The sequence below is a fragment of the Acomys minous genome (assembly GCF_964271855.1).
Source record: "Acomys minous genome assembly, chromosome: 5".
NCBI lineage: Eukaryota > Metazoa > Chordata > Mammalia > Rodentia > Muridae > Acomys > Acomys minous.
Genome location: NC_140494.1, coordinates 123,900,402 through 123,912,454, shown reverse-complemented (window position 1 = coordinate 123,912,454; position 12,053 = coordinate 123,900,402). Strand labels below are relative to the sequence as shown.

The window sequence follows — 12,053 nt, the reverse complement described above, 5'->3', positions numbered from 1 at the left end:
TGAGACCACTGAGGAAGTGGGCCTCAGGTGGTTGCAACCTTCTAGAAGGCTCTACTCCTGCAATCATCAGAAGATCAGGAACGGGGTTCTTTTTTTTGAGGGGTGGAGGAGAATTGTTTAATATTGACTTAATGTGTCTGTGTGCAAATGTGTGCACACATGAGCAGGCGCCTGTGGAGGCCAGAAGCGGACGTCAGATCCCTTGGAAGTAAGGTTAGAGGCAGTTGTAGGCTGCCTGACATGAGTGCTGGAAAGTGAACACAGCAAGCCTTCTTACCCACCGAGCCGTCTCTCCAGCCCTTATGGGATAGGTATTGATTTCTTGGAGGAAAATGGCTTCCCTTGTCTCAGTTCTGAAACCAGGGATGCCGTCACCTCCCTTCCCCCACCCTGCCTCCCATGGCCAGCCCTTCCCTAGCCTGACTGTGGGCACTGGGTAGCTAGGATATATGCGTAGTTATACCTCTGTGGACATAGCTAGTGGTCAGGACAGATGATAAGGGCGAGTCCAGGACAGCCAAGGCTACACAGAGAAGCCCTGTCTCGTAAAACAAAACAAAACAAAAAAGAGGCGGGTAGACTTAACTCTGCCTTTGGGTTTGAGTCCTAGTTTTGTTATGCATTCAGCAAACAGACATGGTATTTACATGCACCAGAAACTGATCAAAATGTCTCACTAGTACTAAGTTCACATACTCGTGATACTGCTCATGTCACTGAATCCCCTTGACACATAGGGAGAGCTTAAGGCTTCGCTCCACAGTTACCCAGCAAAGAAATGTACTGTCTCCTAGCTGAGGACATCTCAACAAAGCCCTTCGCTTCCCACCCCAACCCCAAATAGGTTCATCATCAAGATGGGGACACAAGCCAGCACTCGATGGCCTTAGGCCTTGGTCAGTAGCTACAGGTAGGCTGGCTGATCTGGGCTCTGTGCTTCCTTCCCAGGCAAGTCTCTAGCCTATTTGCTGCTCAAGCTCAGCCTCCTAAACTGCACGTTGCCCCGCCTCTCCCTGCCTCTGGCAGATGCTTTATTCTGAGGGTCCAGTTGAGCCCTATCATCCTGAAAGGAGCTTCCTTGCACCCCCTTGTTGGCTGAGCCAAAGGACTATCCAGCTTGATGGGGGAGCAGAGTGCTGGAGCTGTTCCACCAGCCTTCACCCCACAACTCTGAACTGCTCTAACAAGGCTGTCTTGTCTTTGAAGTCTTCCCTCTACAGGAGGCAGACAAATTCACCCACAGAGCTGCTGATGTGACTGGTCTAATGCATTAATTGCGAGACTTCTTAGCTGAATCAAGAGCCGGGCATGGGAAGGGGAGGAGGGGGCTGGTGAAAAGAAAACATTGGGTTATATTTAATCTATGTTTAATGGTTCTGGAGAAGCACTGTCTGTAATTTGTAACTCACTGGAAAGCCAGTCATTAGAAAGTGTCAGTTCAATTTTTTACAAGGTTTGAGACTTAACCAGGGCAGTTGCCATTAATAGCAAACTCCATTAGATCTATATGTGGAAAATACTCATTAGGCCAGCGGGCAATAAATCAGACGACATGGGCTGTGAGGGTTCCTCCTCGGGCTTCATAGCTCCTAATTTAGACTGGGCTTGGCTCTATTGACGGCTGGGTCTCCTATGTTTAATAAATAAACCTCAGCCTGTCAGGTGGTGATTAAACCATCCTAAGAGGGCTGCAAGCAAATGAAACTGACACATACGTTTCCCAGGGGCCCAAACTTCTCATGACCTCAACTCATCATAGAGTCTCATGTCTACTCATGCATATTAAAAATAGCCCAGCTCAGCCGTGATGATATATCAAAAGAAGGTGCTGCGCTGGAGGTAGTGAGCTCTCCGTCAAGAGAGGTATTTAAGCACAGGCCGGGGAGAGTCTTGCCTTGGTGACTTCGAAGTTGCCTTTAGCTCTAAATTCACCATATTCTCAAATCCCTTCACTCTCCCGGACGATGGTGTAAATCCCCCAAGTTTGGATACTTCCAAACAAGGACAGGTTCTAAGCCTTTCTAGGGAAGTCTGCCTTTCAGCTGTCTCCTCACCCTTAGTTGCTGCGCCCTCTATCCGGTCCATGGTGCTGTATGTTAGTGTGCCCAGCTTCTGTTCTCCACCCCTGCAGACTGAAGTCCAGCCAAAGTCCTGCAGAATCTCTGGACCTTCCCTGACTGTCACACTGACCTGGGCCAAGGAGCTGCTCGTAGAGCAGAGGATGGCAGGTGCTCGGCCAGCCCTCATCTTCCCCTGGTACCTAATGTGGAAGGATTTTTGCCAAAGGTGTTGATGTCATAGCAGAGATGTTTATGTCATAGAACCATGCAAGTACCTCAAAGCAGGTGTTTACCCCCCAAAACCAGCTAGTTGGGGAGCGCCCTACAGGAAGCCTTGTCACCCCTTCAGTGCTACATTTATGGTGTGCTGGAGGCCTGAAGTTGACATTGGGGAGGATTTTGGAGTTGAGCTGAGATGTGTGTCGACAGAGATTTAGTGCTAGTGACCTGAGGGGGTGTGAGAGCAGTGACAGACTGGGCCGTGGCTATCTCTGTGCCATGACAGAACCTCTGCCTTTACCACTTGGCATTCCACACAGCCCTAGCTCAGTGTCACTCCATATGTACTCACGCTTATTTCATGTTCCCACCATTTATTTGTTTGGTTGTTATGTGTTTTGAAACAAGGTCTCGTGTAGCCCAGGTTAGCCCCCCACTCTGTGTAGCTTAGGAAGACCTCGAACTTCTCCATCCTCCTTCCAGTGCACTCCAGGCAAGCACTCTACCAACTGAACTACGTACCTCTTCAGGCCTGGTTTTGGTTTTTTGAGACAGAATCATGTTAAGTAGCCCAGGCTGGCCTTGAATATGTAATCCTCCTGTCTCAACCTCCCAAGTTCTAGGATTATATGGGTATGTACTACCAGACTGCCTGGCTTTTTTTTCCCCTCCAGGCAGAATATTGGAGTCTGAATTCACTTCTGCCACTTGCGAGCTGTGAGACCACAGACATGACACTTAAGTTCTTTGAGCTTGTCCCTTCAGCAACATAGTGATTTTTTTCCCTCTCATTCCACATACATGCTGCTCAGTTCCCAACAGCATAGGAAGGAAAATCCCTGGGCCCTTCCTTCTTTCTGCCCCTTTGTTCCCTGCCCTGGCCGCCCCACCAGTTGCGGGTACCTTGGTTGCACAAGGCTCCAGAGAATCCTGGCAGACACTCACAGATGCCACTGATGTGGTGGCAGGGCCCGCTGCTGTGCACGCAGAGGGGACAAGGCTGGGCGCAGCCATGGCCGTAGAACCCTGGTGGGCAGACTGAGGGTGTCGGAGGGGAGAGGGTGCTCAGAAGCTTGTAGGCGCTGCTGGCCTAGCCACTTCTCTGGTGCCCCCATCCCAGTGAAGAGAGGCTCCTTAAAAACGGGGAACCCTGGGGTCCCCACGCCTGGAGCCCCATCCCTTTTGAAGAGAGGAAGTACATGCTGACCCTGATACTACTGAGACGCTGGGCCTTGAATTTGGGGACATAACAGCCAGGACAGGGAAGGAGGGCACAAAATGGAGTGAGAAGAGTGGCCTGGCTCCCCTGGGCCCAGCATTAAGGGTCCGGGTGGATGGCAAGGCAGAAGTCCTTGGGGCGGGGCCTAGCCTTACTTCGCTGACATAAGGGTCCTCGGAAGCCAGGGGCACACTCGCAGCTCCCGTCCTCGGGGGAACAGGAGCCTCCATTCTCACAGCTGCAGGCCACTGAACAATTGGGGCCCCAGCGCCCCGGAGGACATGTGCTGTCACAGCGGATGCCTGTGGACGAGACACAGAGAAGGCAGGTCAGCGGGAAGGGGTGAGGGCAGGAGGAAGACGGAGAGAAACCCAGTGGGCGTGGGGGCCGGTGTGGAGGTCTTCTGGCAGGAGATGAGATGATTCCCTCCCAGAGGCCTCAAAGACAAGAGGAACTGACCAGGCAGAGGCGAGCGACTGGAGAAGGCACTGTAGCTTGGAACTGAACACAGCACAATGGCGGCCCCATGGCAGGCTCAAGGAGCCCAGCAGCACGAGAGGAGATGGCAGCACCAGACGAGGAAGGCTGCCTCCACCTTCCCAGCTGAGCTAGCATAAAGAGCATGTTGGGCCAGGAAAGTGGCTCATCTCAGCCAGTGGTACTCGGTAAAAAGCTTGGTGACCCGAGTTCTACCCTTGAATTCCACATAAAAGCAGGGGAGAACTGACTCCACTGTCCTCTGTCCGCCGCTGTGGCATACGACATAACCCAGGCTGTCGTACACATTCATTCATCACCTCTATATATCAGAGTTATTTTTAATTTAAAAAGAAATACAAGGTCATCCTCGGCTATGTAGGAAATTCAAGGCCAGCCAGGGCTACATGAGACCCTGTCTCAACAGAAAACGTGTGTGCATTTATATACACATATATAGTACATATTCTAAATCACATATACACACATGTATAAAAGAAACTGAAAATGTTAGCTGTACCCCCCAAACTTGCTAATAAATGACCCTCAGTTTGACAAACAACAGCCTGTGGGGAAATGGATGGAATCTGTCAATAAGAGAGGGAGCGAGAGCTACAGTCCCCCTGAGCTCAAAGAATATTTGAGCTGAGCCAATTTCAGCTTGGAGGCTAAGAAGGAATTTTAAAAAGCCAGGGTGGGGGTTCGCTCCAGGCTGGGCAGCTTCTAGTCTCACTTGCGTGGGCTAGGTGATTGGACCAGGCCCAGGAGAGCAGCCGGTCTTTGGAAGGTGAGCTTCAGAGGCTCTGGGCTGCACAGGATTAGTTAAAAAGTCGTGCCTGCCTTGTTATAAGGACAGGTACTGTGAGGAAGAGAAGCGCAGAGGGAAAAAGACCCAGCAAACGTGTGAAGGAGAGCAGAGGGACCAATTTGGAGGAGGTGAGGCTGCCGGCCCACCTGCAGGAGACGAGGTGGGGGAGGGGAGGCAGCTAGGGTGGGGAGCCTGCTGGCCGCCTCACCCGCTGCCAGTTAGAGATGCCTTCCTTTCTTGTGCCCTACCTCGCGTCTCAACCTTGCTGGAGGGGGGGTGGGGTGGGGGGGTGGGAGGAGGACTTCAGGTGTTACTCCCTGGGAAACCGGAAGTGGCTTCTCTCTAGGGACAGCTCACCCACTGAGAATGTGGCAAGTGAGTCATCTCCCCCACTCCATTGCTGATACAGTCTCCCACGGAGTTTCAGGGGGTTGAGAGGCAAATCAGGGAATAAGGAGTGAGTATAGATTGACCAAAGCTTGGGAAAAGGGACCAGGACACTGTTTAAAGATTTGGGTACCATTTCCAGTTTCCGCTTCGTAGGTGTGGTTGACCCTCTGTATTCATGAAGGAAAAACCCAAGAAAGAATACCCAAGTATGGTCATATAATCCATACAGCCTCCTGGATACTTTCACGTAGTTCAGGAGGACCTTGAACTCACCAGGGGGCCAAGGATGACCCTGAAGTTCTGGTAGTCCTGTCGCCACCTCCCCAGTGCGGGGATTGCTGGCAGGCGCACCGCCGTGCCTGGTTTTGTGCGGTGCTGGGAATGAAACCCAGGTCAGCAGTCTACCAACCAAGTCACGGCCTTTCCCACAGCCTTTCGAGCACGTGGAGACCACTTACCATGTACAATACAGTACGGGGCTGTCTTTCCAGACCACCCAGCTGTGACTCCCAACACCCCCAATGGCGGCTCACAACCGTCTAACTTGTTCCAGCTTCAGAAAGCGGAGACTGGATTCCTCAGAGCAAACTGGCTAGTGACACTAGTCACACCGGTGAGCTCTCATTTGATTGAGAGACCTTGTCTCGGTGATAAGGCAGAAAAGAAATTGAGGATGATTCCCGACAGCAACCCCAGGCCTCTGTGTACATATTGCATGCATGTGGTTCCCCCCCCACACACATATGCATGCATGTATATTTCAAAGTCCTTTCCCTTCCTATCTGGAGGATGAGCTCTCCAGCTTTAGTTTTTGGGAGACCCTCCCCCATGTGCTAATGGGTAGAGTGAAGAACCTATATTCAAAGCCAGCAGTCACACAGCAGCAAGCCCTTCCCGCTTGTCTGCCTGGGGGGCGGGGGGCACCTCCCCTGCCAGGGATGTGAAGAAGGGCACAAAGGCTTCCTAAAATCTATCCCTGCTTTGTAATGCTCAAGATTTGGGAGTTCAAAGTCATCCTTAGCTACATAAGAAGTTTGTGCCAACTTGGGCTACAGGAGATCCTGCTCCCAAAGCACACAAACACATGACTTACCCACTAAGTGAATGTCATCCCCCAAAATATGACCTGGGCCTCCCCTCTAGTTGACACTAATCTCCTGGCACCTCCTTAGCTCAGTATAAGAGCCAGAAAAGATGATCTCAGCTTTCCATGTGTGGTCACACAGGCTGTTTTCCCAGTGGACTTCAAGAAGCATTTTGTGAGCACCTATTATGTTAGAGCAAGGTAAATAAGACGTGATGGGAACTGTCCTGAGAGGCCAAAGGATAAGTCCAAGCCAGATGGGGAGGTGAGAGGGGATTTCTGGGGAGGAGGGAGAGGGGTTCCCACTGTATGGGAAGCCCAGGTTCCCCCTCATCCTCCCTGCCTTTCCTGGCTTCTCCTGCAGGACAAACCTCAGGACATCAGCCCCCTCTTTGACAAGCCTTCAGGACTGCCTTTAGAGAAATGTGCTTTGGAACCAGCAGAGGTCTTGCTGACATGTGCACTGTGACTGAAAGCTCCCTGCATCCCTGGTTTATGTCACTGACCACTGTGTGCCAGGTGCTGAGCACTTAACAGTGCTCCTTTTCTCCGAAACTTCAGAGTGGTCCCAGGGTCCTTGGGAGGAGTCCAGTTATGTGTGCTTTATGGATGGAGGTCTCAGGCCATGTGAAGTAGAGGACTTGCAGTTCACAATGCCAGGCTGTCTGGCTAGAGTTCAGTTCTTAGTCACCTAATTTCCTTTTCTCAGCATGTGGCAGGTACAGGGGTGAGTGAGTAAGTTAGATTTCTTCCCAGGACTGGGGAAGGTTGGTCTGATGTATTGTGATGCTAATTACTGCTTGCTGTCACTGTACTCCCAGGTTGCTATGTAACCTTGCCTAAGGAACTTCCTGTTTGACCAGTAAAGAGCCGTCAATCCTGGGCGGGGCAATAGTACAGGCGTGGCTAAGGTTCCCAGGCACGGGGGGGGGGTGGGGGGGGGGGTGGGGGGGGGTGGGGGAGAGAGAATCTGAGAGGAGTGGAGGAGAAGAGGAAGGAGGAGGCCGAGCCATGGGTTAGAGAATGGAAGAAACACATGGCTGGCGTGGATGGAGGATTCAGCCCAGATAAAGAGCATTAGCAAGTATTTGGGATTATAAATGGGAAGCAGCTTGACAGAAATTATTAGAAGCAGATGGTTTTCAATTGGGGCAAGGTATGGGATACCTGCCCCTATATGGGGTGTAGTTTAGGGGATTACTATCTGCCCGGCCCCAGGTTAACTAAGGCTATTTTAAAGTATAACAGGTGTCTGTGTCTTGAATGATTGCTAGTGAGTTTTTTTTTTTTAATTCCACCACAATAATAATTATAGGCCTGATAAACATTATTAGGTCATACTGATAAATTAACCACAACATATTGGTGCCCAACTTGGGGGGCACTACCTGTAGGTATTAAGCTTTTTCAAACCTACTTTATTTGGGGTTCTTTAATGCTTATACCTCCTTTTTAACCCACCTACCCCAGATAGGAGAGAAAAGAGGTTAATGAAACAGGAGAAGGAAGCCTTTTTAGATTCGGTTCCTTGGAGCGAATCCACTGGCACAGTCCCAGCAGACCCATTAAACAAAAAACCAACAACTCAACAAAGGTGACTACAACCACAACAGCCGGAACCTGGAGCAACAGCCAGAACCCAGCAACAGCCAAAAACCTCAAAGCATTCTAGAACGGTTCTCTCTAGGAGCATCTCGATGTGCAGCAATGAACAGGCAAGACCAAAAAGCCAAAAAAGCCCAGCCTCTTGTTTTGGGCTCAAATATATATCTCTTCTCAGAGTCCATACTAAGATGTTTATCAGTTGACAAAGAACATCACCTGTTCTCTTACAAGTCTGTTTCCAGCCTGGGCTAGCCTTAAACTTGCTGTGTAGCTAAGGATGACCTTGAACTTCTGATCCTCCTTTCTCTCTGTCCTGAGTACTGGCATTACATGTGTGCACCACCACATCCAGCCAGGATCAGTTCCATCAAGCCATAGAAGCAGAAGGCTGGTTTGGAGGTTCCCACTGGTCACTATGTGCAGAGTGGATTCACCTGGGCAGGGTGAAGGGCATGAAACCAACCAGGAGGTGGAGGCAGGGCAGATGAGAGATGGCCCGTAGCATCAGTGGGCTGGAGAGAAGTAGGTTTACGGAGTAGATGTAAGGACTAAGGTTCTGAAGTACCGTGTTCTCTGTACACAGGCTAAGTACCTGTTAGCACTGAAATATGTTGTCCCGAGAACAGAGGCCCAACTAGCATGTCTTTATAAATCTGAAAGGGAGCAGATGATGGGGGTGGGGTGGGGTAGGGGGGGTGGGAGGGGGAGGGGGCAAATAAAAGGAGATTGGACCAAAGTCATGAGAAAACCAAGAGCCTGACTCCACAGGGCCCGGGAAGTGAGTGGCAGGGCCGAGGTTACCTGTCCATCCTGCCAGGCAGCAGCAGTGGCCTGTGACAGGGTCACAGCCATCAGCATGACTGCAGTCACAGTGTTCACTGCAATTCAGCCCAAACATGCCATCCTGTGGGGAAGAGGGAGGGAGATATGATCATGCCTGGGTCACACACTTCTATCAGCTCTTGAGGGATTGGGGCGCAGCCATGGTGCTCTGGAGCTGCGTACCACAGGGCTATGAAGTCACCCAACCATCTGGCCGCATCAGTAGGAACAGGAGAGAGGGATGTGATGAGGGCCTGCCCCATCTTTCCATGCAGCCTCCTTGTGGTGGAGACTGTAGATTAAAATGCTTGTTGTCATTGACAGGCATGGTGGCGGGAAAATTGCCTGTAATCCCAGCAGTTGGAAGGTGCAGGCAGAAGAATTGCTACGAGCTCAAGACCAGCCTGGGTTACAGTGTGAGATCCTCTCTCACAAAACAAAACATGGCATACTTCGTTAATTATGACACACCTGTCCCATATGAGGACTGAGGATAGCCTACTCTTGTCACTGGGGAATGGCCCCACCCATCCCCACGGCTGGAGAAACATACTCAAGGAGCCAGGATGTAGCGAAGTCAGGATCTGAACCCAGAGCCCACACTGAGTCTCACATCAGCTGGCCTAGCAGCCTAAGGCTCAGTGCTTGAAGAGTCGGGGTTGTTGCTTGATTTCATTCCCTGTCCCCAGCAGTGACAGTGACACAACTGCAACCCAAATACTACCCAGAAATGGCCGTTCTGCTGTGTTGGATTCAGCAGCATCCAGTCAGTGTGCGCAGCAATGGGAAAGCACTTCTGCCTGAGTGTCCGTTTTATAGACAGGAAGATTGAGGCCCAGGGTTAGAAAGAGGCCAGCCACATAGAGGTTAATAGTTCCTAACTCAGAGCTCTTCTCTGGAGCACACGCCCTGCCCCCCAGGGAGGAGAAGGTACAAGGGACCAAAGTAGGTACTCACTGGGCAGGGCAGGTCACAGGAGTCCCCTAGCCAGCCTGGGGTGCAGGCGCAGGAGCCGTCAGAGGGGCTGCAGGCCGCCCCGTTGGCACAGACACAACTCGCATTGCAGTTCAGGCCCCAGGTCCCACTGGGACAAGGCAGGGAGCAGTCCACGCCCTGCCACCCTGGGGAGAAGGCAAACAGTTGTCGGCCACGCCCAGCATAGCTTTCTGTTCACTTCCCCAGCACCACAGGCAATGTCCCTGTCACCACGGTTGCCTAGAGCTCCCTGGAACAGGGGGTTACACCATTTCTGCTGCTGGCAGATGGGCCCACTGGGACAGGGGAACCAGCTTCTGGGGTGTTGTCCCCTAGGCCAGGGGTTGGGGCTTCAGCAGCATATCTCTATTCTGAAGCCTGTCACTGTACCTGCCTCGGGGGACTGAACCCCTTTCTCCTCTGTTCCTTCAAACAGGAGGCTACCCCTGAGGCCTGCCGGACTTCCTGGCTGCGGCCTCCAGGCAGGCTTCCTGAGCGTCAGAATGGGAAAGGAGCCAGCTGTACCCTCTTCTCTCCCTACCTTGGGCTAGACCTTCCTTAGCTTTTTTTTCAGAGAATGCTTCTTTATATAGCCCAGGATAGCCCAGAACTACAATCTCTCCTACTTGTGTGCTGGCATTACAGGTGTCCGCCAACATAACCTGGCATATGCCAGGCCTTTGCCAGTGGCTGTGTCTCTTTGGACCACTAGTGCCTCCACAAAGCCCTTTTGGCTCCCACTGGGTGAGTCTCTCATCCAGGTTCAGGGAACTCTGTCTCCCCGTTCTGTCCCTGCTTTTAGCTCCCACTGGGTGAGTCTCTCATCCAGGTTCAGGGAACTCTGTCTCCCCGTTCTGTCCCTGCTTTTAGCTCCCACTGGGTGAGTCTCTCACCCAGGTTCAGGGAACTCTGTCTCCCCGTTCTGTCCCTGCTTTTAGCTCCCACTGGGTGAGTCTCTCACCCAGGTTCAGGGAACTCTGTCTCCCCGTTCTGTCCCTGCTTTTAGCTCCCACTGGGTGAGTCTCTCACCCAGGTTCAGGGAACTCTGTCTCCCCGTTCCGTCCCTGCAGCCCGTGCGGTTCACCTTCCATCTGTGCCTCAGCGATTCCAAACCCGGAAGGAACCCTCCTACACGCCTGTTCTGGCTCTGGCTCTCCTTTGCTCCTGAGTGGTGGGCGCGCACTTGAGCAGCCTCGCCCGGGACCCTCAGCTGTTGGCACGCCTGAGCCTGGGAACAGAGCTGGAGGGAAACTTACCCTCTCGGCAGGTGCAGGAGCCGTCCACAGGGGAACAGGTGCCGCCATTGTCACAGCTACATACAGATGAGCAGTTGGGACCGTAAGTCCCCACAGCGCAGGGAACCGCACATACCTCTCCCTGCACAGAGAGGGAGACGATAGTTGTGAGACAAATAGGAGCCCCCGCTCTGGGTGGCTGTGTAGGTGGTGGTGTGCCCCTCCCAACGTCCGTGCTTTCACCCCCAGCACCTGTCTTTTCTTTGAGACAGGGTCTCATTTTGTAGCCCAGACTTCGCTCAAACTCACAGAGATCTGCCTGCCTCTGCCGGAGAGGTGGGGAGGAGGGAGGCCTTGAAGGCATGTGCCACCACACCTGACCCCTTCCGTTATATGGCAAAAGGGAGCCTTGTAGGTGTGACAGGGGACCTTGAGACAGGGACACTAAGGTATATGGGTCATGGAAGTGGGCCTGATGTCTCATGAGCCTTTAAAACTAAGAGATTAGGGCTGGAGAGATGGCTCAGAAGTTAAGAGCACTGACTGCTCCTCCAGAGGTCATGAGTTCAATTCCCAGCAACCACATGGTGGCTCACAACCATCTACAATGTGATCTAATGCCCTTTTCTGTCATGCAGGCAAGCACTGTATACATAATAAATAAATCTTGAAAAATATTAAAAAAAAAAAAACCAAGAGATTAGAGAGGATAACTCAGAGACACATCCTAACTAAATCCTCCGCTTGACTGATGACTTTGAAGACGATGGAAGGGAACCAACAGACAATGAAGATGGGGGCCTCTGGGCTGAGCCTTCTATAGCCCGCAAGGTAATGGAGACCTTGCCCCTCCAGTCGGGAACCAGATTCTGCCAACCGGAAGTGAGCAAGTAGGAACTGATCCTTCCCTAGAACCCCCAGGAGGCACCGCTGACTCTGTGAGCTAGAGAGAGGTGAGGGGACCTGCCTCCACACCAGGAAATGAGACCCTAGTAATCTGCGTTAGGTCACAGCGAACCTGGTACCTCCCATCAATTGACTTGTGGGGGAGGGAGGAGGTTGGAAGTGGAAAGTATGGGGGTAGGGGTGTGACAGGGTCTCCAGCATTACAGGCTGAGGATGACCTTGAACTTTTTTTGGGGGGTGGGGGGAGTCAGGG

The 12,053-nt window shown here is 52.1% G+C and overlaps 1 protein-coding gene across 14 annotated transcripts in view; it reads right to left on the bottom strand.

Annotated features, from left to right (window-relative positions):
- MEGF11 (multiple EGF like domains 11) overlaps positions 1–12,053 on the bottom strand; it is a 331,126-nt gene that overhangs the window by 21,597 nt on the left and 297,476 nt on the right. For 13 of the 14 annotated variants that reach the window (XR_014779613.1, XR_014779614.1, XM_084783853.1 and 10 more), the window contains exons 11-15: positions 10,916–11,036; positions 9,642–9,805; positions 8,664–8,766; positions 3,654–3,800; positions 3,183–3,317 (exon numbers count right to left, since the gene is read on the bottom strand). Coding sequence is in view for 12 of the 14 variants with exons in the window: in XM_084783853.1 (XP_084639979.1) it covers positions 3,183–3,317; positions 3,654–3,800; positions 8,664–8,766; positions 9,642–9,805; positions 10,916–11,036 (670 nt within the window). In the remaining 2 variants the exon portion in view is untranslated. The remainder of the gene's footprint in view (positions 1–3,182; positions 3,318–3,653; positions 3,801–8,663; positions 8,767–9,641; positions 9,806–10,915; positions 11,037–12,053) is intronic. The other variant, XM_084783859.1, reaches the window with a different exon arrangement.